This window comes from Staurois parvus, unplaced genomic scaffold (genome assembly GCF_062004578.1).
Source record: "Staurois parvus isolate SC_StPar_1 unplaced genomic scaffold, SC_StPar_1.0 ptg000748l, whole genome shotgun sequence".
NCBI classification, from domain to species: Eukaryota; Metazoa; Chordata; class Amphibia; order Anura; family Ranidae; genus Staurois; species Staurois parvus.
The window spans coordinates 353,883-379,561 of NW_028318544.1; the positions used below are offsets into that span (position 1 = coordinate 353,883).

The window sequence follows — 25,679 nt, forward strand, 5'->3', positions numbered from 1 at the left end:
GAAAGTTCTGCAAATTTGTGAGTCGCTGGAGCTTACACAGGACTATGAATATCCCCTGTGACAGCACTGATTGGCAAAGTGCTGTCACATGGAGTAATATACCCCAAAGTGCTAGGTATTTCCTATGGTTGTCTATGCAGAGTGAAAGGAGCCAAAGGAAAGAAGTTTATATACTGCTGGGGATGGGGGAGATCAAAGCAGGCTGGTATCAACATCAGGTTAAGGTACTTAGGGCTGTTCTATATAAAAATACATTTACTAACTACAGTAGCAGTTTAGTATATCTGTCCAGAGTTTTGCTTTAAAAGTATTAGCATCAGGGGCATATTTACCACAAGGCAAACAAGGCATTTGCCTAGGGCGGCATTTTTTAAGGGGGGGTAGCAGCATTTTTCAGGGGGGCAGCTCTGCCCCCCAAAAGAAGGGATGGAGGAAAGGACACAAGCACCATGGGGACCAGATGGGACCTGAGAGAGGCTGTGGGCTGCTTGATTGTCTATGCAGAGTCTGACTCTTGTTCCCAGTAATGTCCGGAGCTGTGAAGATGTATGTCTTCTGTCTCGCTTGGGTGGGGGGTTGCCAGTGTATGGGGGGTGGTGGTAGTGGAAGGCTCTCTTGGGTGGAGGGGGGGGGTTGTTGGTCAATGTCAGGATCTTATTGTGGGGGGGAGGGGGGTGTTTGTCAGTGTCAGGGTCTCTCCAAGGAAGGGGGGGGCAATTTTTGTGTTGCCTAGGGCAGCATGAAACCTAAATACACCACTGATTAGCATCACACACTGGAAAGAAAGCCCAGGCTTTTGGTATATTTAACAATAACCGTAATTTTGACTGCTGCAAGGTATCAAAATGCAAGAACCAATTGCTTTTCTTATGTGTCTCAACCTCCATAAAGCTCTGGTCATATCTCTGTGTTATGGTTGTGTTGCAGGTACAGTGCATTGTAGGCACAATGTGTATTTTAAGTGCTTTTTTGCATGCATTGCTATTAAACTCACACATTTTTCTGGAGTTTGCATCAAGGATGCAACAAACAGGACTTTTTCAATACGCTGCACCTTCATTTTTATACATGTGTTTTATTCCCTTTACACCCTTATTCCATTTAAGTTACTTTTTGAAAATATATTTATTAAAATACATATATTCATACACCAGATCCTGGAAATATTATAATTGTGAGAAACTAAGCTCCTAAGACCTAAGTCCTAATATACACATGCATAGTCAAACCTACTGTATGCAAGCATGGTTTGCCAGGTCTCTAAGTTCAATAATTATTGACAAATCACGTTTTCATGGAAATATAGGTTTCTATACGAGTGATGCTAATTGATTGCAAGTTAATTATAAAAATAATATGACCTGTGTTCCTAGAGGACTGGTTAAGACCAATCTAATCTTTCATGGCTTAACTGAAGCTAAGCTGCATTCTCCGTTAACTCAGCACTTCTAAAACGTACCAATAATATTAGGCTTATTGGCTTTGGAGAAAATGAAATATGGTGCTCCATATGCATGAAAAGGCAACCTAAAAAAGTAAATATTATCTTGTCATTAAATAAGTCAAGATTGCACAGGGAGTACTAAAACATGTAAACTATACATGGTATATATAGTGTAAACCAGTAGAAATGTCAGCATGTAAAACCATCTTATAAATCAGGAAGTCGGCTGTAAATTTAAAGTGTAGTCAAAAGTTGTTTTTTTTAGTTTTGGATAAAGTAAGGGTGGATTAAAATTCCTGCTGTTTTTTTTCTATGTCTGTGTACCCTTGGAGAAATTTCCCTTTGCTGGCTCTCCCAGAGACACAGCAGGAAGTGAGAGGAAATCACCCAAAGGAAGGAAAAGTTCTCTCTTAGACAGCAGTCCCCCAAACATGTGTCCCCATTTAAAGATTTCCCCTTACCTCCTATTTTGGGAACAACTATAAAATATTAAACTTTCCCTTACTTATTTGGTCATCAGTCCAAATAACGGAGTAAATATTTCCATTGGGGACACAGACAGCATTAAAAACATATAACCAGGGATAGAGAAAAGGGGCCTTAAACACAGTTAAATAAAATATTTCCATAATTATAAATAAGAATATAATGTAATAAATGCAGAAATATATTTCATCAAATCGAAACACAATACACAAACAAATACCCCAAAACAGATAGCGGGTGGTAGTGGGGGCCCATCAGAAAATGAAAAACCTTTATAACAACAGCTTAATGTGGCAGCCACAATGTAAATTCCAAGGGATTAAAAACAGCTTATTAGGACTCCAGCAATGTTGGTTCCAGATCATTATAATTATCATGCTTGCCCAGGGTACAAAAGAGATATTGCACTATGCTTGAACCAAGCATGTGTATATTTTGTAGACCTCATGCACACTGGACGTTTTTACAGCTGCTGTTTTTGGCTTTTGACATTTTTTTCTGCAGCTAGACTGTAATCAACGTTTTTTTTGGCTGGAAAAAAACCCAGGTATAGATTTTTTTAGCTGTAAAAATGCTTTAACGCTGAAAAACATGGCAAAACACGGTACAATGCCGCAAACCGGCTTTTTTGGACTCTTTTGACCAAAAAATTCTTTTTTTTGGTAAAAAAAATGCTAAAGAACGGTAAAAAACGCAAATGCGGGAAAACGCCACTAAACGCAGATAAAAACACAGCTAAACACTAATGCAAAAATGCTAAAAAAAAGCTGAAAAATTCACGTTTTTAACGTGACTTTACACAGCTAACGTTACCAGCGTTATCAAAACACCCAGTGTTTGTCAGTAGACAAAATAGATCTGTATTCAGCATGAAACTCAGTAGCTTTTCTGCATTGATTCCTGTTAAACTCACTGATAACATTCTATAGACGCCTCTCTAGGTGGTATATTCAAAAACACAAGTTTGCATTTTGCACTTCTTTAAGGCAAACTAATCTGATTGTATGGATAGCTCAGAACTGGATCTACTGCATCTGATCCATTTGAATATCTGCTCTGTCATATGCAATTGCAGTTTTCATCTGCTGGACCCAGTCAATGAATATCACACTATTTCAGCTTCACATTTAAATGACTGTCCTATTATTCACATGTTGACAAATTCCTATTTGAATAGTTACTTATAGACATATGGACGATCTCATTAATATGATGGATTGCATTACATATACCATTTCATTCTAACTAAATGGGCTTTTCTGCTTTGTGGTGAATATAGATCTATACTGCCTCCTGATGGATATACATTCAAGTCTCTAGAACACATACACAATCTATGCATGCTTGGCTCAAGCATAGTGCCATATCTCTAATTCATCCCGGGCACGCGTATTAATTCTAGTGACTTAAGAAATAGCATTGCTGGAAGGACTTGTGTTTTTTCTTGGAATTTACATCATGGCTGCCACAATATGTTGATGACTTAGTAGTTTTTCTTTTCCTGTTGGTGTCCCATTATTAACTGTGTTTAAGGCCCTTTTTCTCTATCCCTGGTTAGATTTAGGAACTATTTGGGTCATCAATTATATATGTTTGCAGGCTATTAGTATTAACTATTTCTTAAAGTTCCTACAGAGGCATTTTCCCCATTTTATAGCAATAAAAACTTGACGAAGGGTCTCCCCAGAACTAAAAACAAAGCGAATTTGCCTTAAGGTACATTTTAGGATATATCTAAAACTTTATTTTTAGCATTGGGTAGGATTGGAAAGCATTGGAACCTCTGTTAGTTTGTTTTTTCTGTCTGTGTCCTCAGTGGGTAGACCTCAACATTTGTCCAGATGACCATTGTCACTGAGACATAAAGTGGTAAGAAATCTAAAATGTTAGAGTTTTCATCAGAACATAAGGTAAAGGGAAATCTTCTAAAGGGTACATGTCGTCCAGCAACAACTGTCTATGAGAAGAATTCAAATTACTTTGGAGTGATTTCTTCTCACTACCTGTTATTTCTACGGGAGAGCAAGTAAAAGGAAATCTGCGCAAGGTATTACAGACAGTAAAAAATAAACCAACAGGGGTTTTAATTCTATTCAAAATAGGGAAAAAATGTTTTGGCTATACATACACCTTACATTATACATTTTAAACAAGAATTCTAAAGCCTGCCATGTGTGTTCAATCTACTTTAGCTTTTCAATAAACTACAGGGATTACTATGTTGATAATCACACTGTGTTGATTTTGAGAAAACAAAAGAAGATCGCATTACATTATAATATTTGTGGCCAGCTTAAAGTGTCACTAAATCCAGGACCCTGAATTCACTATATCTGGTCTCCCACAGTACACAGAATACGGAAGTGCAACTATTTTAATAAATATAAACTGGTAAATACCTTTTCTCAACAGCAATTAGTCTCTTGGGCTTCTATCAGTTTTCAGCCAAGCACTAGCTAAAGCTTGTAGGAGGAGTCTTCTTTCTGCTCTAGGAGGATGAAAAACCCCTTACCTCTGTCTGACCAGTGCTTATTTCCCTGTGCTGATCACATGCACTCTCCCAAGAAAAGAAACACCTCTCTAGCAATACACACCAAACTGAGCATGTGCAAAATGCCTACCGTTCAGTCTGTCTTATCAGGAGATAGGAGGTGGTCGCTTAAACAAGGGGAGAAACAGAGCAATCAGGAACAAATGGCCTATTTACACAATGCAGAGGATTAACCCCTTAGGTTCCACAGTGAGTATTACAAGCATGCTTTACTGCATATACAGACTGATTTTACTATTGTGGGTTTAGTAACACTTTAAGTAAACTGGAAAAACCAATATGTATATTTTTTTATTTCACCCCAAATGATTACAATATTATTAATATTATTATTAGTAGTAGTATTATTATTATTATTATACAGTATTTATATAGAGCCAACAGTTTGCACAGTGCTTTGCAATATAATATGCACCTTGTAAATCTAAGAGTGCTTGCATGGCCAATTTTTCCCTCCAAACTGTGGATTATATCAAGAAAACATGCAATTCAGTGGAATAGCTCATAATTTAAAGCAGACATTGCAGCAAAACCTGATCTTTTATTATAGCTTGTATGGCAGCATGTACTACACCTTGCCATAGCTCTTTGTCTGAGTGATCTGTCATGGTGCATGATCAGTGGGCCAGTTAGAGGATACAGGAGGAAGAATCCAGTTCCCGATAAAGTAAAATACAAGATGGTACTGCCGATTTTTTTTCATCAGGACTGTACTTTTGGAGGCAAAAGCCTTATTATAACATCTAGCGCTGAGCCAATAAATTTGCTCACTAAGTATAACAAATTGTTGCACACACTGGGGGTTATTTTCTAAAGCTGGAGGTTGTAGCTCTGCATAGAAACCAATCAGCTTCCAGGTTGTTTTCCAAAGTTTAATTGAACAAGCTGAAGTTAGCAGCTGATTGGACTATGAGTGAACCAGTTTTAGTAAATTCCCCCTGCTGAGTTACACTTTGGCAAAGAATGTCCAAGATACACTTTAATAGGTGGGATGACAGTAAATTAGGGAGAATAAAATATTTAGCATGTTTTACTCAACATCAGCACTTAATCATACCTCAGTGATTATATAAGTAATGGGACAATGTGATTTCAGTGAAGAAACCAGGCATCCCTGCTAATTAAAGGATATGGGCACTTTTACTACAATTATTCTTTAAATGACCCACACTACCCTCCCACCTGCACCCCCCACCCCTCCACCACCACCAATGTTACACTTACCTATCTATGGTCCTTTGTAAAGTCATTACTGCAGAAGTGTCTTAGGTGGGCTCTGAATCTGCATTTATTCCAAAGGAAAGGCCATTTACCATTAGCATAATCAATCCCACAATGTGGGCAGCATCAGGCATGAAAGGGGGATGGAGATGGAGAGTCAGAGAATTACAAACCAATATATGGTGTTGGGGTCTGGCTCACTCTCAGCATGACAGGGCTCCGGCTGTTCTTAACCTCTGGTCAACTGTTCTTTTTTTAATGTGTTACAAAACCCAGGACCCTGCATTCACTAAATCTTGTCTCCCACAGTACACAGAACATGGAAATGCAATTATTTTAGTAAATATAAACTGCTAAATACCATTCTTGTGACTTCTATCAGTGTCCAGGTGAGCACTGGTTAAAGCTTGTAGGAGTTTTCATTCTGCTCTGACTGTCCTTTGAGGCTGCATAACCCCTGACCCTCTGTCTGGACAGTGCTGATTGGCCCTGTCCTGATCACATGTACCCTTCCCAACAAAAAAAATCTCTCTAGCAATACACATTAAACTGAGCATGTGCAGAGTGATTCCTAGAGCTCTGCACCATCAGTAGATGGATTGGGGACAGCAGAAGAAGGGGAATATCAGAGAAGACAGGATCAAACAGCCTTTTTACACAATGTAGAGGATTAACCCCTTAGGTTCCACAGTGAGTACAACAAGCATGTTTTACTGCATACACAGACTGATTTTACTGTTGTGGGTTTAGTAACACTTTAATGTAGCTGGTACCTAGCTACACCAATCCAATAAAAATATGTAATGGAAAAATCCACTCTGTCTCAACGTTTTTAGCTTCATAAAGAGAATTCTGTAAAAAGAACTAAAGAAGAAAATGATAGCATGTTCACTTGTTTTTCAGAAATAAATTCATTGCAAGCCACAGAAAAGCTTCAAAGCATACATTACAGAGACTTACCAGCAACTGTATGTTGATACAAAAAAGGTGCACATTGCATACAATGGCCTTTAGTTTTAACATAGTATGGAATAGAAATTATCTGCATATGTTTTACTTGGCAGCATTCTGGTACTGTGTTTCAACTTTATGGCCTCTTTAAAATAGTTATCAAAGGTAAAGCCTGGAAAGAAAATGCCTAATGATATAACCAGTCCCATGTTAGTTAAATCTATCTATTCTCCTACTGCTCTTTAGCTTCCACAAGCAGTGAGGGTTGACATAGGGACATAACGTTTTCATTTATGTCTTGGAAAGCCAATTACACACTAACTTGATAAGCAGAGTATTTCCCGAAGGCCGGTATCAAGCACTGGCATTGGACATCACTCACATTGCAAAAAAAATGTAACTTGACAATAACATTCATTATGAGAATACTGGTTGGGGAAGCATTTTAACAACAATAACATTCGATGATTATATTATTACAGAAACATTTAAATCAGCATTGTTAGACATGTGCCAAGGGTCAGTGAGAGGCCATATAAAAAGAATATGTGGGGAACATGCAGTTTATTCTGATAGGAGACAGTTAACTATTCATATTAGATACAGATCATAGCAGTAGCTTCCAATGTTGTGTTAAAGTGTAAATTTGCCCATAACAACTTCATAAAAAAATAATGTTCTTTAGCAAGAAACATTCTCTTGGTGCTCCATCAAGGCTCTGCTTCATTCCTCCTGTATAAACCTTCAAGCAAGGCAGTGTGAGCCTTTCAGGCCCCAGACACCTGCTTCAACAACAACCCTCCCCATCCAACAAGCCTGAGAGGCAAAAGGTGGGTAAAGCTATGCAATAATGATTTTCTTCCCCCTTAATCATCCATCCAGAACAACTGGTTTATAACAAGGGATACACAAATATGCATAATCCTTAGAATTCTTTCTGACTCAAGAAACAGTTTGCTTGCTTCTGGAGCAGACAACTAGCAGGCATGGAGTGCATGAGAAGTTCCTCTATGCAAAGGCCCAATCTGATATGTCATTTTATGTGTTTTGTGGGAAGGGAGTAGGTATCTGTGTGTTAGGCAGGCAGGCGGCAAATCGTTTTGGTAAAATACTTTGCATTCATTTTTTTGAATTGCTTACAATTATTGAATGACCAGATTACCAAATGCTGCATTTTTTAATGTTTCACTAGATGCAAAACTTTTTTTTTTACATTTTGGACAAAGTAAGGGAGGGTTGTAACCTCTGTCGGGTTTTATTTTCCATCTGTGTCCCATAGGGGAGATTTCCCTTCACTTCTTGTCCTATAGACCAAACAGGAAGTGAGAAGAAAGCTCTCCAAAGTGAGGGAGTCCCAGTCTGTCACCAGGGCCACCCAAACTATTGTCCCTAATGGAAAATGTTCCCTCTATTACTGTTCTGCTGTCAACCCAGAATTTGGGATTTTCTTTTATTTTCGCTTTTTATGATAATGGTAAACAGGACATATAGAGAGGGTGAATCTCCCTTACGGGGCACAGACAGCAATAACAATGTAATAAGTGCACTAATCCCTCTTCACTTTATCCAAAACAAAAGAAAAAGTTTTGCCTTTAGTTACATTTGAAGGTTTTTTCCTTCAACACCTTTTTCAAGAACTGGTACTTTATTTGCAATTAGGGATACAACTACTCAGTAAATTTGAGGAGCAAATCTTGCCATGTTTTCCCTTAGTAGCATACTTGTTAAAGATGGGATATTTCAGCTTTTTCATACACTACTCAAGATGTCACCAAAAGAGTGGATTGTTGAAGGTGGCTGCAATAGAAGAAATGCCATTGTTACCAAAATATAACAAGAGATCCTTTCGTCCACAATATATTGTAAAGTACTTGACTCAGTCATCTTCATATACAATATACATGATAAATAATTATATTTACCAGGTATAATTCTATTGAATCTATCTGCCATTGTCACCTCCTGCTAATGCTGTGGTTTACTGTCTTCAACCACTCAAAATAAGAATGATGAACTGATAATCACCATCTACATTCTGGACTCCACATGCGACTTTACAGTTTCTACAAAGAAATCATTAGTGAAAGGTGACAATACTGAACTAAAGTGATAAAACGATGCCTTTAAAATGTTTTTTGACAATGAAAAGTTTGGGTGAAAGGCAGGGCAAACTTTCATTAATTCAATTTATACAAAGAAAAAGTTATATACTATATTGCCAAAAGTATTGGATTCAGGTGTTCCAATCCCCTCCATAGTCACAGGTGTATAAAATCAAACACCTATCCATGCAGACTGCTTCTATAAACATTTGTAAAAGAATGGGTCGCTCTCAGGAGCTCAGTGAATTCAAGCATGGTACCATATTCCACGGTCAACTGTTAGTGGTATTATAACAAAGTTGAAGCAACTGGGATCAACAGCAACTCAGCCACAAATTGGTAGACCACATAAAAGAGAGAGGAGTCAGCGCATGCTGAAGCGCACAGTGCACAGAAGTCAGCAACTGTCTGCAGAATTAATAGCTAAACACCTCCAAACTTCGGGTGACCTTAAGATTAGCACAACAGTGCATAGAGAGCTTCATGGAATGGGTTTCCATGGCTGAACAGCTGCATCCAAGCCTTACATTACAAAGTGCAATGCAAAGCATCGAATTCAGTGGTGTAAAGCATGCCAACATTGGACTCTAGAGTAGTGGAGATGTGTTCTCTGGAGTGACGAATCATGTTTCTCTGTCTGGCAATCCGATGGACGTGACTGGGTTTGGCGCTTGCCAGGAGAATGGTGCTTGACTGTCTGCATTGTGCAAAATGTAAAGTTTGGTGGAGGGGGGATTAAGGTGTGAGGTTGTTTTTCAGGGGTTGGGCTTGGCCCCTTAGTTGCAGTGAAGGAAACTCTTATGGTGTCCGCATACCAAGACATTTTGGACAATTTCATGCTCCCAACTTTAGGGGAACAGTTTGGGGATGGCCCTTTCCTGTTCCAACATGACTGCACACCAGAGCAAAAAGCAAGGTCCGTAAAGACTTGGATGAGCGAGTTTGGGATGAATTAGAGTGGAGACTGCAAGCCAGGCTTTCTTGTCCAATATCAGTGCCTGACCTCAAAAATGGAAGAATGGTCAAACATTCCCATAGAGACACTCCTAAACCTTGTGGACAGCCTTTATAGATGCAAAGGGTGGGCCAACTCAATACTGAACCCTATGGACTAAGACTGGGATGCCATTAAAGTTCATATACAGTATACTATAGGTATTTATTGAACTTGCATTTGCAAAGACTTCATTGCCTTTGTAAACAGGAAAAATACATTATCAGAAAGATGTTTTACAGCATCTGTCATTGGCTTTGACAAAATATGCAGTGCAGGAAACATTACAGGGCAAATGAGGACAGGAATACTGCCAGCAATGGTGGGACCTGAATTTAGTTGTCTGTAAGTGCCTTGGACTGTTTCAGAGGTCATCCCCAACCCAGTTAGAAGCCTCCGGGCATTTAAATGAATCAGTACATACAGCTTGGGAAGATATGAATTGTAAAACTTTGCAACAACTCAGGTAATGGAACTAGGGACTAAAATATTTATTAAGCTTAGCTTTTCAGAAGTCTCATCCTTGCATATTTACATTAATGCAACAGATTCCTGGTCTTAGAAAAGACATATGAGCTGCACGGCACCAGTGTTAATGTTTACATCAAAATTTGATGTAGTTTTAGACATAGTCTTTTAGTTGACAAAAATCTCCAGTACATTTTAGTCAACTAAAATCTCCAGTATCATAAACTAACAAAAAAACATTGCTTTTTGACAAACAGAAGTGCAACTTTGAACTATAAAAAAAAAATGTAAATTCTGTTGGCTGCAATGCCATTGTACATATTGCCAGAATTTAAAAACTTTAACAGCTCTCTGTTAATAATGACAACAAGTATCAAGTAACATCTTTATAATTAAAACCAAGTTTTGTAAACAAACAAGAATATTGTTTTTTGACCAATGTTCATTTTGATATCAAATTTCAATTTAGTTTTAGTCATAGTCTTTTGACTAAAATGCCATTTTAGTACTTGCCGTATTTTAGTTATCTGATTTGAAACTAAATTTTATTTTCACTTCATTTTTGTCACTGAAAACATGCAGCTGACGAAAACAATGGCAAAAACATTTTCATCTACAAAGTTAGCACTGCATGGCACATTATGAGTATAGATCGTTGTATCTTGCCACAGTGAAGGTCAACAGTCAATGGTCCACCCTTTGCAATAACTGGAAGACCCTTCCACAAGGCTATCTCCTGCAGCAATTGAATTGTGTTGAATACAAAAAATCCACATGACTGATAATGGGGTACTGTTTATTTCGATTTGAGCACAGACTTTATGAAGTACACACCTATATGAAGCTGCCTGATGATGTAGAAGGTTAGAAAGAGCCTAAACGTTTTAGCCATGTAGTCTTCCCACTGATAAGATAAAGATGGAGGAGTCAGCAGAGGAAATCTCCATCCCCCTCCATTGCCTAAACCTGCATGATGCTACAATTTCCATTTAATCACAGACTTTATGTAGTACACAACTGTATGTAAACCTGGAAGATATTGTAGAAGGTTATAAAAAATTTAATTGAATTGTGTCATCTTCCTGTTGATAAGTTGGAGTTTAAGGAGTCAGCAGAGGACATCTCTAGCCCTCTGTATAGCCACCAGACTAAACAACAAATTTCTACACACTGAGGTGTGAACATATAGAAGTTGATTTACTAAAGGCAAATAGACTTCACTTTGCAAAGGAAGTTGTGCTTTACAAGGTAATTTGACCCAGGGATTAGTAAATGAGAAGTTTTACTTTGCAAAGAATATTCGATCGCATACAAGAAAAATAAGGAAACAGTATTTTTGTTTGTACATGACCGGACGATGGAATTCAGCAGAACATTATCTCATTCACAAGCTCTGAAACAAATTACCTGAAAAGTGAACAGCCTATTTACCTTTAGTAAATCAACCCAATGGTACCTAAAATATTATTAGTTACTGAGGTAATAAATATAATTCTAACTATCATATGTGCACTAGGTTCCCTGTAATAATTATATGCTCCCTGTAGTCTACTCTAGGACTAAAGTTGGCAATGCATGATTCAAAATCTGGCCAGTTCAGCAGGAACCAGACGAATTTTGATCCATGTATGGGCCAGGAGGTTGTACATAAGTTGATCTATCAACTGATTTCTGTAAAACTTCCTTGTTGGAATTTACCCACTCTATCAACACTAAACAAGTCTTTATCACTCTTGATGATCTTAATTCTGCATTATCATCCCATATCCAACTGTACAGAGGAAAAACAAATATTTAGGTGTTGGCCAACACAGGTTTATTAGAAACTTTTGGACTTTTGTATCATTTGTAGATTAGTTACTGTTTGTTTACGTATTGGTATCTATATTGTTTCCTTGAATGAATCAATAAGTCATGCTTTATTAACAATGTTACGATTTCTGTTTCATACTTCAGTCATCGATATTTGTTTCTGTACATTAACATGCAACTTTCACTAACAGAGAATGAACTAACACAGCTGTGCCATGTGGCTATATAAAAAATAATGTACTGTATACCCTGATAACTGTAATTGTTATGATATCTGTTGTATAGGTGATGTTTTACTGTTTGATGCAAATTTAGACAAAAAGAGTGAGTCCGGGGCCAGTTTTAGACACTGGTGGGCATACAGTAGACAGTAGTACAGTACACTTTTGCGTGATGCCCAGTTTCAAAAGTATGACAACATCCAGTACAGAGACATAGCTCAGTAACCTGGTATACAGACTTGAATATGACATTAGACACACTTACATGAAGGAGCTCTGGCAGCTACTCTAAGAAGAAGTAAATTACTTTACTTGTCATTCTGAACACAGGAACTATGTATGTATGACTCAGTCACCAAGGTGTGAGGTCTGGTGATTAGATAGATCGTTACACATTCTTCTAAAACCAATGGACTACCAATATATAAAAGAAATTGTTTTACTGACCCTCCAAACCTAGTGCACTTACATTAGTAGCAGCATGTCGAGGTCTAGAAATGGCCCTGGGTTTGGTGGGTCTTCTAGATCAGTGATTCTGGGACAACTGCCCCTTTTGTCTATATACAGTATACAGGGATAGCTTACACATATCCCTCTCCCCCATAATGACAACCCTTCCTGTGCAGCTTTGGGTGCTAAAGAGCAGAGTGCCCATCTGCACCAAGTACTGGTACCTTGGGAAGGGATCGATGTCAATGCACACCCCTATTGTTGAAGGACAAGTGGCCTGACTTTATGGAGACAAGTTGCACAGTCACTTGAGTGAGTTTCCATGGAAAAATCACTTCATTTTAATTGTAAAATGTCTGTAATTTCTTAGTTCAGCCTTTCTCATGTGTAAATGAATGCATCCAGGGAATGTACATTGAATATTTCGTATAAACAATTGCGTAGCTAGTAAAGTAAGCAGTGTTTCCTTTTGAATAATACATGTTACTAAATGCGGACTTATGCTATTTAACCCAGAATGGACAAGCAAATCTGACTAGCAACTGTGCTTTATAAAGATAAGTGACTCCCTAGAATATCTACATCAAAGATGATTATACAGTATCACCCAGAGTTTTTATGACCATTGAAGTTATATATTCTGCCCAAGGTAAATCTAGCATTGAAGCATGTCAGTTTAGACATACAAACATCCTATGTCCATGTAACCACTATTATATCTGGATAGTCTGTCTGCTGAGAAATACAGTCAGTTGTTTGCTGTCATTTAAAGGGCTGAGATAACCTTTTTTATTTAATGGGATATTTATTTTTCATCTGGAAAATGAATAATGCTTTGTTGAGTGATGTACACCTATGAAGATCTATGAGGTTCAGCTGTTTGTAGTGCATAAAAAACTTTTGAAAAAACAGAATTCCAACCGGGAAAGCCTAAGGCTGGCCATACATTATACCAATTTCTTGAGAATTTTGCTTTAGATTTACCAAAAACCATATAATATGAGGTCAAACCTAAACAACAGTTTCAGTTGTATCCAATTAGGCAGGCCCTTGCACTACATAATTGAAGGTAAATCTAAAGGTACTTGGACAGAAAATTGTATAGTGTATGGCCAGCCTTAGCTAAGTGAACATTTATCTTGCAAAGTAAACATGCTCTATTACTTTATTAAATCAACCCTGATGTGTAGTTTGCCAACCTGCTCTTTTAACAATGATGGATGTCAGTTTTTATTTTTCTCTGACTTCATTTGCTGCATGCTTGCACCCATTCAGTGATTATTGAGATCAGAGACAGCTCGTGATTGATATCCTTTAATGCTCTGCTGAGTCACAGTATGCACAATAGGCACATACACTGTATTTGTGTAGATCTCTCCTTCAGTTTCCATCCAATCTGTGAATGTCTTGTATCTCACATAAAGCTGCTTTTCTTGCAGATTGGATCTGAGGCAGCAGCAGCCCTGGGAGATACACAGAGGACTCCAGAAACTAATCAGCCTGAAAACACAGACTCTTCACATCACGTCTTCTCCTTCTCCTGGCTCAATTCATTACCACAATAATATTCCTTTTTTTTTTTTTGAGAAACTGCTCTTGTCCACTGTGTCAGTATACAGCCCCCACACCCACCATCAACAGTGCTACTACAGTACTGTATCTCTTAATAACGCCACTGTTTATTCTTTTATATGTCTCTCTGCTATTGTACACTTTATATGTCACCCCTTTTAGTGATGGGAAACATTGTACGGTGTGATTGGTAATACTGACAATGCTTACAATGTAAACCAGGCAAGGTATTAGAGTGAACCTGAGATCTCAGAAATAGGGCAGCTGCCAGGTACAGTTTTCAGGGTTTCTGATCTTGTGCAGACTTCACTGGCTGCATGCTAGTGGTCAGGATGACAGCCCTCATTTCCACACTTTTAAAAAGCAAGCAAGCCTTTGGAATCCCTACATTTCTGTCCTCACAGGTTCACTTTAAAAAAACAACAAAACAGCATTTTAAAGTGAATCTGTCAAACAAGCTGCTTTCCTGAAAAAGCAATAGCTCTCCCTTCTAATAGGACTATGCCTGCACTGCATGGGTTAACTGCTCGTTTATGTCTAGGGGATCGGGAAAAGCAGTTTTACTTACTTGAACCTCTGCACCCGCAGGCTCCTCCACTCTGTAAGATAGGGTCCTGCAGCCTCTTCTCCTTGGAGGTGAGTTGCCCCTGACATCATCAAGGCTGATTCAGGGACCATAGCGCTGCAATGGACATGAGGACGCCACAGGAAAGTCCATTGTCAAATCACAAGGAAATGCCATTTTCAGGGAAGCAAAGGACTACATAATTAAAAGTGTTTTTATTGTCCCCTGGATGGTAAAACAAGCATTTAACACTTGAAGTGTGGTTGCAGCTCCACTGCAAGGGAGGACTTTTACTATTCCCGGAGTTGAGCTATAAGCTGAAAGTTTGTCTTAGAGGCCTTTGATGGGAGGCCCACTCATGTTGCAAAAAAAAAAATGTATTTTTAACATGCATTTTTAAAGCAACTTTTTTGTTTGTTTTGAATTTGCTGCACCTCACCTTTTACAACAAGAAACAGTTTCTGCTGCACTACTAACCTTCATACCACAGCTATCCTTGGTAGTACTTCTTTTTCTCCTCTAGATGTCCACAGTCTTCTGAGTTGAATGGCAGCCAGCCTCAATCAACTCATTCCTACAAGACTAGGTTGTCATAGACCTACCCCCTGCTGGAATACCAACATGCAACTTGGGCTCACACACCATTGTGTGAGTCCAGGTAGAAGGACCACCCACCACCACTGCAGAAGAAGAAGAAAAAGGGCCAGTTACATCATCAGACCAGCCTGCAAAATGCAGGGAAGAAAGGTATATATAAGGATTTAGTGAGAAAGGAAACATACAAAGGTGCTTCAAGGAGAAGGGTTGGAACTAGAGTTTTACCTTAAAGCAGAACCTCACCCAAAAGGGATGTTCTGCTCTTCCTCCTCACATTTGTCACTTTTTTTCTGGGGAGGGGGGGGGAGACAGGTACCAGCTTTTGACAGGTACAAGCTCCTCACTTCTGGTCGGATCGCTATAGCGATCCTAGTGAAATTTCACCCCTCCTCCTTCCCCAATGCCTTTTGGTACACATTACAGGTCCTAGAAAGCTGTGGGACCATTCAGATAGCATAGTGCAGGTTGAGCATGTGCAGTGAGCATCTGGCTATGAAGCTGCAAGCAGTCACAGGTGGCTGCCCACAGTTAGTATGCCATCGCTGGGGGCCGAAGCCTGGTAAAGAAACTGGCCAGATGGGGACAGCTCTGGATCCTGGTACAGGTGAGTGTCCTATTATTAAAAGTCAGAAGGTACAGTTTTTGTAGCTGCTGACTTTTACTTTTTCAAATATGACTGAAGAACTGCTTTAAGTGCATTTCAATACCATTTTACATGTGTTTTCTGTATGTGGCTTTCACATTCTGTATGCAAGACATGTAAAATGCTACTGTATGTTTTATAATAATTTTATATGAAGATTTAATTGCTGGAAACCATACCAAAGATGCATCAAGCTGAATTCTTAAGAAAAATGTACCAAATAAACAGAACACTCTGAGAGCTGTGTGTGTTGCAGGATGGTAGTTCAGGGCAATGAGACACCTGCTCAAATCCACTCAACATTATGTGAGGGCTATGGGAATCAGAGGATAGCTGCTTCAACCAGAGGCTTCTCGGACAGGTACTTAGCATGATAACACATTTTCTCTAATGCCATAGAATAAGTATTTCAGTTTTAAAATTTCAGTTTTAAATTTAAAATCCATCCATTGAGTGATAGTTCTCCTCCCCTCCACTCATTAACTGCTCTACTTTTCTTAGAGTGTGGTCCCCCATTTTGGAACCTGTAGGGTTTTGATCATTATTTATCTAATTCTGGCTAGCAATTCAACAAGTCCAAGTAGGATGATAAGTGGGTAATGTGGGGAATAAATAGTGCAGAGATGCAGAGATGTCGTAACTGTTTTATCAATTCAAGTACATTTAAATAACTTGACAGATAAGATGAGTTTTCACTTATCCAATCTTGTTTCAAACAATCCCAAAGATAAAAAGCTAACACTTTATAATGAATAAAGGAGTTTTGAGGAGATGTAATAGAAATGAAGCACAAGTGACTGTGTATGAGAGATACCATCTTGATCAGTGAGATGTGTCTGTTGCTAAGATGGCAGAAAATTAGTAAGCCCTGGTTCACATCTATGCGGTTGTGCAGGCCGCGATTTGCAGGGACACGAGAGCCCATTCTTTTGAATGGACTCCCATGCCCTGGGATACTCAGGGAAGAAGTCCCTGCACTACTTTGGAAATCGCAGCCCACACGGGAACCGAGGTTACCACAATGGTAATGATTTCCAGTGTGGCTTAGAATTAATGGCACCTGTCCGCGGGTCCTGCATTCCTCTATGTGGGTGGTGCGGCTGCAGGCATTTGTGCTGGACCCACAGCGGCACTACAGATGTGAACCAAGGGTATGAAGAAATAATTTGCAGCCTGAGCCACCTGCTCAGCTATCAACAGGCAGGAACCATGTAACCACAAGGGGGGTTCTAAAGTACAGTGAGCAGCGGCCTAAAATTCATCAAACCCGCCAGATGTAGAGCTATTAATCATCAAGAGTTTCAAAAATGAATAGAATAAATCTACAGGCATTGATGAAAGGTAATCTTTCTTTTCCTTGCAGAAAAAATGAACTATTGTTACATTTCCTGTGCGCAAAAAACAAAGTTGGAAAAGCAAAATCAGTTTTGGAAGACCAGTAGTTTAGAAAGGAGACATCTCATCAAGCATTATAACAGATAAGAGGTCTTCCAATGTGCAGCCAGCTATAGGGCTAGTTCACACCAGATGGGCTGTACCATACATGCATTAACACATGCCATGTGTTGTCATATAAATATAGTGCCAGCACCCCAATAATAAAGTGTAAATTAGCCTTGACCATGGTTTGAGGCCCTTAAGGAGCCCTTTGTAAAGCTGCAGGTACACTTATACCTCTTCTCAGATATCTTCTGTGGCCTCAAATTGCTAATTGTATGCACGTTGTATATACTGAGTCCTGTTTCACCCTGCATTATCGCAGTGCTGTAGCCTATTTTTATATTTTGACCACTGTGCCACCATTTGCAGTTGCATCCTTTCATACTCCAATCAGTCCATGGTATTTTGTGCAGGATGGATGATTCTGTTTGGTCATAGAATACGCAAGTCACTAAAATACGCAATGCAGCTCAACCCAATGGACTGGTGTGAAAGCACCCTATAAAACAATGGGTGTTCTTATGTCCATTCATTTTACCTGTGCTGGGAAATGCATGACTAGTGTGAACAAACCCCAAACTTGCTACATTAAAATACATATATCCATCTATTCTATATATATTCCTGATATATTATTATTATACAGCATTTATAGTTAACCAAAAATGTGAATATTCATCCCTCCTTCAGACTTACACCACAAGTAGCAGCCCAGCAACAAGTACTTTTATAGCACTTTTATTAGGCCGTGCTGAGACTTGTAGTGCATACAGCACCACACTCAGGCTTATTAAATAAAACAATGCAATGTGCCGTGATAAAGGGCAAGCCGTATCAACACAAAGCAATCAATAAGATTCTAATTTTCCATAGTGATGTCTGTAAATAGAAACCCAATGGAAATTCTTCTTAGATTGCATTAACTGATCAAAGGACACCTGTTCTGAGAGTATTATGGATGGTGCCCATACTGATCTCTTCCTATGGAAGTGCTAGATGTCTGGCTGTCATGCTGATCCAATGGTCCCAATACTTTGGGCTTGATTTACGAAAAGGCAAAGAGACTTTTCACTTTGCAAAGGAATTTCCCATTAGCTTAGTGAATGAGGCAAGGCTCTTTTGACTTTCATGATACAATCCTATACAAGCGAAATGTTTTTTTTTCCTTGCACATGATTTGGTATCCTTTACTTAAGTCTAGGTTCACACCTATGCAGGCTGTGTTTGAGGTGTTTCTGCATTGCGTTGCGTTTTGTGTTTTTGCACTTGCATTTTTTACACTGTTTTGCTGCGTTTTTGATGCGTTTTGCTGTGTTTTTTTTTCTTTTTTTTGTTGTTAGGCAGATTTTAAACGCAAAACGCTGCAAAAATGCATCAAGAACACGGCGAAAATCCAATACATGCTTCTCTACAGCATTCCCATTGAAGTCTATAGTACCAAAAATGCACTGTTTTGCATTCAAAAAAGTCCCTGACCCTTTCCAAAAAACACACCAGGTGAAAACACAGAGATGTGAACCTGTCCCATAGAGAATCATGTTAACTGGCCTGTATTGCTTTTCTGTAAAATGCAAAATGTGGCAGAAAGTGCTTAGGTGTGAACCTAGGGTAAAGCGAATTTTCACCACATCCACTTAGCTAAAGGAAAATTGTCTTGAAAATTGAAAATTCCCTTGTAAAATGAGCAGCCTATTTGCCTTTAACAAAACAACCCTTTTGATTCTTTGATCCAGAACACTCAGGCAAATCCTTACTTTTCTCTATTTTCACTTACTGCATGCTTGTTCTAGGTCACAGACTGAGATAGTATTAAAACCAAGGACAGCCAGATAGCTAGCATTTTCAAAAGTAGGTCAGAAATGGGAGTCTGTGTATTTCTTGATCTTGTAATGTTATCAATAAAGGTATACAAATTCTGTAATAAAAAAATATTTTTAAAAAATTCAAGTGCAAAGAGCCAAAATAAATAACATGAATTCTTAGCCCTTTTTGAGACAGATTCAGTTTACTTGCATGATTCAAGACCTAAACCTGCAGTCATCAAATCACAATTCCGATCAGCAGACCTGTGATAGAGATTCATATAGGTTATTGCATTATACCTTCCTCAAGCTGGCCATACATTATACAATCTTCTTATTCGATTTCCTTTGGATTTACCTTCAGCTATGTAGTGCAAGGGCTTGACTGATTGCATACAAATTGAAAGTGTTTAGGTTTGACCTCATATTGGTTTTGGTAAATCTAAAGAAATATTGTACAATAAAATTGTTTCATGTGTGGCCAGCTTTAGTGTATAGTGTTTGAAAATCTGGTAGCTTGTGGATGAGACTGAAACTTGTCATCAGAAAGCCTGTGTAGATCTGAGACTACATTCTGCATAAGGGAGTCTTTACTGACAATCCAGAGCAGCGTAAAGTTGAATTAATAAGGGTTCTGTGACTCAGCCATGCAGCAATTCCACTGCAACAACATTTTTTATATAATTATTATTTTCACCGAGTAAGTTATCACTTGTTATCTCTCTAGGGGGGTCTTGTTTTATGATTTTGTTCCAACCACCCCAGACTGTTAATCTCATTCCTTTCTGTTGGATGTAAGTGGGTGTACAGTGAAAGCTAATTGCTGTATTTTTCATTTGCACGAAAATACAAGACCATGCTTTTTTTTTTTTGCCCAAAACAAATGGACATGGACAGATGTAGCTTTGCAGATTTTATTAAAAATATAGATAGATATTAAACGTTATGTTTACACACCAATGTTGTGCCAGCTCTGAAAAGATGTTTTTTATTATGGAAATGTATACAATAAACTTTTGATGCAAAATAAATTACAGCTATGGTTTTTTTTGTTTGTTTTTTTTTCTTTCTCCACCTCTCAGAGGAAACCCATCAGGTCCAATGGATTTCTTTCAGCTAGTTGGTCCAGGTTCAATCTTAAACTGGTATTCCTATGGATAGTTAGATATATTACAAAAGTAACCCCTCCCTCCCAGAGAGTGTAAAAGAAAAATAAGTTACAAATTACATCTGTTGCCTTTTTTTTGTTTTGTTTTTTACTGCAGTCAAATACACCCTGTGCATGCTGAATAACAGATATAGGCTCTGACCCAGGGACCAGCAGCAGGGCATTGCTTGGCAATGTGATGCTGGCCCCATAGGCACCCAAGGGGTTGCTGAGTGCATCCTCTATGTCTGAAGCTATAGAAAAATAAACAAATGGTATCAGGGCAGCACAATGGTACATCATACTGTATAGTTTGTGCTAGATGGAGGAAACTCTTTGGTAGATGACAGCTGGGCTCTTATTTCCCAATGATGTCCATCAGTTTCCTATTGCTGTGGGCTTGCTGGGCTATCTGCTCGGCTCTGGCCATTTCCAAGACTTCCCGGAGCAGATGGAAAGTGAGATCCAGGGAAATCGGGGGCTCCTCCGAACGTTTTCCTCTTTCCGTGGGCTCCTCCTGAGCGCTGAATGGGGGGGAGTCTGCTCCGTCTACGATGCTGCCAGCCCTGAGCTCCTGCTGGCCGCCCCACTGCTGAGGTTGCAGCTGCTGCACCGCCCGCACAAAGTTACTGGACAAGGCGTCCCCGACCCGGCCGGCTCCCAGGGGGGACTTGCTGTGCAGGTTCCCCAGGCGGAGGAAGTACTCTTCTCCCATACGGAGTAGAAAGGGATGGTATTCGGCCAGCAGAGGCGGGGGAGCCCCATTAGAAGCGGCTGAAGATTTGCTGAAAGCTCTGCACTCATGGCTGGGGAGGAGAGCCACCAGGAGGATCCCCATACACACTAAGACTTGGAACTTCATGCTGGAGGAGATCTAGAACAGAACACACGGGGAGACCTGGAGGGGGAAGAACAAGGGGACAGTCAGGGAGACTGCAGGGGACGCAAGGGACACGGGACGAGGGATCAGGGGAGAAAACAGAGACTGGTTGGTGTCGGCTCTGCTCTCCTTGGTGCTGAAATACCTCAACTGCGAGCTGGCCATCAGCATTCACACCGAATCATCACATCGTACATCATCACCTGTCATACTGCACACACTTTATCCTGACATCTGCTTGTACCGTGACATGGAGCGATCCGCTACTCTACACACTCCTTCTATTGACTTCTAGCTGCTGATCAGAACACTGGAGGGATTTAGAGTACTAGAACTGATCTGTACATGGCTGCAAAATATCGTCTCAGGAAAATGTACTAGTCTTGTCACCTATTAAAGATACTGTCACATCCCTGCTTTATCTGAAGATCATATCACATAAGATCAAATGTCCTAATACCAATACCTACTTAATCACGTGTACTACATGGATGTCTGGCTTGTTACTGTCATTTACAGAATCCTAGTCTTGTCACCTACTATAAAAACAATTCTCCTCCCTGCCTTATCCAAAGATCATATCCTGCTAACAATACCTACCTACCTAATCAGTACTACAGGGACATCTGACATGTTACTGTCATTTACTGATTTGTAGTCTTATCACCTGCTATGAAAAAATCTCCTCCCTGCCTTATCTAAAGATTATATCCTGCTGTCAATACCTACCTACCCAATCACTGCTACATTCACATCCCTGCCTTATTTAAAGATCATATCCTACTGTCAGTACCTACCTACATAATCACTACATACATTCACATCCCTGCCTTATCTAAAGATCATATCTTGCTGTCAATACCTACCTACCTAATCATTACTACATGGATGTCTGGCATGTTACTGTAATTTACTGATTTAATGTATTGGTCTTGTCATCTGCTATAATAAAAAAAAAATTCACATCCCTGCCTTCTCTAAAGGTTATATCACATAAAATCACATCTCCTACCATCCCTACCTACATAATCACTTGTACAGCATGAATGGGTGGCATGTCACTGTCATTTACTGATTTAATGCGCTTGTCTTGTCACCTGCTATAAACAAAATCTCCTCTATGCCTTATCTAAAGATCATATCACATACGATCACATCTCCTACTATCAATACCTACGTAATCACTACTACATAGACGTCTGTCATGTTACTGTCATTTACTGATTAAATGTGCTTGTCTTGTCACCTGCTATAAAAAAATCTCTCTGCCTTATCTAAACATCATATCAGATAAGCTCAACTCTACTGCCAATGCCTACCTTATCACTTGTACTACATGGACGGCTGGCATGTTGCTGTCATTTATTGATTGAATGTACAGGTCTTGTCACCTGCTATAATAAATGCATTCACATCCATGCTATATCTACAGATCAGATCACATAAGATTCCATCTCCTACTCTCAATACCTACCTGATCACTTGTAATACATGGATGGCTGGCAAGTTACTGCCATTTACCAACAATTGTATGTCTTCATATATTAATAAGTTAATATTAAAGCAAACACTAATCCTATCAGCCACTGCAATTTACAGGATGCTAATAACCTATGCTAATAGGAAATGCTGCAATTCAATGTGTAATGGTACCAGTGATATAGCTATATCAGATATTTATATATATCCACTGTTAACACTGAATCCAGCCTTCGTCAGCACTGACTCAGAAGATCACATTATATATTCCAATAAAATAACTCCGCTAATACATTCAGAACTTCTCCGACTTTATCAAACTGAATCTAAACTGACATCACAGCAACTGCCTGAGCCGATTCAACAGATTTGGGGGCAATATTTCAATCGACATCGGTCCTTTAACTACAATGCAGTATATAATTTACCTGGCCATAGCTGATTTATATTACCAAAATGCCTACATGTAGTACACCACCTATAATATTATCAATACTGACAGCGCTGATCAATCAAACATTGCTAAGTAAATGTAAACTAATACTATACTTATATGATGGTGGTGATTACATATATATATATATATATATATGTTATACATATACTTTTCCAATAATGACACACACACCACATACCTCTTCTATTCTAATAGTAATTAATAGTGAATATATTTATATATATCTATATATGTGTGTGTGATGATGGCAGATTAGGGTATATATTAGGGTAGGTATAAGGGCATATCAGTAATTGTCACCTACAGCAGAGAAGGGATTCCCTCTTTCAATAAGCCTGAAAAGGGCAACCCCCCAATAATAGCAGGCTTACTTCATTCTACCTGACTCTAACAGTGAGTTTCCTACCCTCCATTGCACGGTTAACACTTACCTGCTGGCTGAGGGTCCTCTTGTCTGGATGGTGCCAGAGAGACAGTATCACAGCATGAAAGGTGAGTGATCTGTATGTCCCTGTGTGCAGCTGTGTCCCTGTGTCTCTCCTATGATGACATAACTGGAAGTTGGAGCAGGGCTCTCTCACACAGGGAAGCCTGGATGCTGGATTTTATAGGTAGACTCTCTTCCACAATCACGCAGCTCTTGCCTAATAAGCTGACGCTCTCTTGACAACTATTGCGTGCTGATCCTCTACTGAATAAATAATGGCTCCTTGGAGCAATGGGCAGAGTTTTGCTAACACAACAATGAATCTCTTATCCAATTATCTTCTCAGATATTTATCGCCTCTTTAGTGACGTCAGTGACACCTAGAGTGATATTCACGAGGTTCCCATTGACAAAAAAACTTGAATGAAATTTTGCAAGTGGGCTAAGCAACAGCCAGTGAGGGCAAAGTCGCCCCTATGATATCAGTTACCATGAGCCCAGCTGATGCTATCTACTCATAGTACATCTGCAAATAGCATAAATAATCAATCACACAGTCACTATAGTGTTGGATTTCAACACTGATTTACTATGCAGGTGAATTTTTTTTTTTTTGCATTTAAGGTTTTATGTATAACTGGATAAAGAGAAACTATATGTAGCCAAGCAGCTATCCAGTGAAAGAGCAAGACAATGAAAGGTGGATATCAGAGATAACATGGCTGTGCCCTGCACTGAACTAAGGCAGTACAGAAACACTGATGATGACATTGCAATAACCCATTTTGATTTTTGCTTACTGTAGTGGTATAAACAAAAGAATGATTTGGGCAGGTTACCTTTCATATGGCGTTTTCCACCCTTTTAGGTTGGCCATAGATATTGGAAGGTGTGCAAACTTGCAAGTATGATCTGCAGTGCCAAAAATCATCAGATACATTTCATTAAAGTGGTTCTAAAAGCTGAAGCTGTTTTTACCTTCATGCATACTATGCAGCTGTGTGCAGCCCCGTCAGACACCTAATACTTACCTCAGCCTGGTTGCAGGTCTCTCTCTCTCCTCATTGGCTGAAACACAGCAGCAGAAGCCATTGGCTCCTACTGCTGTCAATCACAGCCAGTGAGGAGGAATCTGGGGTAGGGCCAAATCGCATTCTGTATGTCTTATGGGCATACAGGGCTGGCTCGGGAGGAAGCACACACAAGTGCCTCCAGAGCCAGCAGCTTGCTCTGGGGGCACTCAACAAGGGGGAGGGGCCAGGAGCACCTACGGGGGACTCTGGAAGACGATGATTGGGGCTGCTCAGTGCAAAATCATTGCCCAGAGCAGCTAACTTCTTCCTGACAGTGCTATAGCCGAATGGCAGCTACAGCGCAGTTGTCCAGTTCTGGGAGGGTGTCATATGACATCCTCCCAGAACACGTCCCCCCCGCACACCGCCAGTGGCACACACCCGGTGCTCTCTGTGATTGCTGTGTCCTTTGGACACAGCTGATCACATGACACGGTAAAGGGCCAATCACAGCAGCCTTTTACCATGTGAGGAAAGTACTTTTCGATAACTGGCAACTGTGAAAGGAGAGATCTACACTGATAATCAGAGCACTGATTATCAGTGCTCTGATTATCAGTGCAGCCCCAAAATTGCCCAACAGTGCTGCCCATCAGTGTCAAACAGTGCTGCCCATAAGTGCCCAACAGTGCTGCCCAGCAATGCTGCCAATCTGTGCCCAGCAGTGCTCCCAACCTGCGCTCATCAGTGCTGCCAGTCAGTGCCATCAGTCAGTGCCACCAATCAGTGCCCTACAGTGCTGCCTGTGACGGAACGCCTGTCACCTATATTGGGTGATTCCATCAGAGAACTGCTTCCTTGCACTGGGACACAGGACAAAGTTGGATAGCTGGGCATTGCACCCAAGAATGGACGAGACTAGCTTAAATGCCAAATTGGAACTCTTTATTGAACAGA

The 25,679-nt window shown here is 39.6% G+C and overlaps 2 protein-coding genes across 4 annotated transcripts in view; one reads left to right on the forward strand and one right to left on the reverse strand.

Annotated features, from left to right (window-relative positions):
• TRIM55 (tripartite motif containing 55) overlaps window positions 1–20,350 on the forward strand; it is a 183,703-nt gene extending 163,353 nt beyond the window's left edge. For both annotated transcript variants that reach the window (XM_089654258.1, XM_089654259.1), the window contains one exon: window positions 14,140–20,350. In XM_089654258.1, coding sequence (XP_089510384.1) covers window positions 14,140–14,265 — 126 coding nt within the window. In that variant the 3' untranslated portion in view covers window positions 14,266–20,350. The remainder of the gene's footprint in view (window positions 1–14,139) is intronic.
• On the reverse strand, window positions 20,220–23,999 carry CRH (corticotropin releasing hormone). 2 transcript variants are annotated; one of them, XM_089654261.1, is made up of 2 exons: window positions 23,714–23,999; window positions 20,220–21,399 (listed from the first exon to the last, which is right to left on the reverse strand). In XM_089654261.1, exon 2 carries the CDS (start codon window positions 21,326–21,328, stop codon window positions 20,825–20,827), a length of 504 nt encoding a protein of 167 aa, XP_089510387.1. In that variant the 5' UTR covers window positions 21,329–21,399; window positions 23,714–23,999; the 3' UTR covers window positions 20,220–20,824. The 2 variants fall into 2 exon arrangements, with proteins under 2 accessions (XP_089510387.1, XP_089510386.1); XM_089654260.1 differs by having other exon boundaries at window positions 20,220–21,364; window positions 23,714–23,998.
• Between the last annotated feature and the right edge of the window lie 1,680 nt (window positions 24,000–25,679).

Excerpts from the sequence above, each read along its gene's own strand:
- CRH (XM_089654261.1), bottom strand. The coding sequence starts at position 21,328 with ATGAAGTTCCAAGTCTTAGTGTGTATGGGGATCCTCCTGGTGGCTCTC.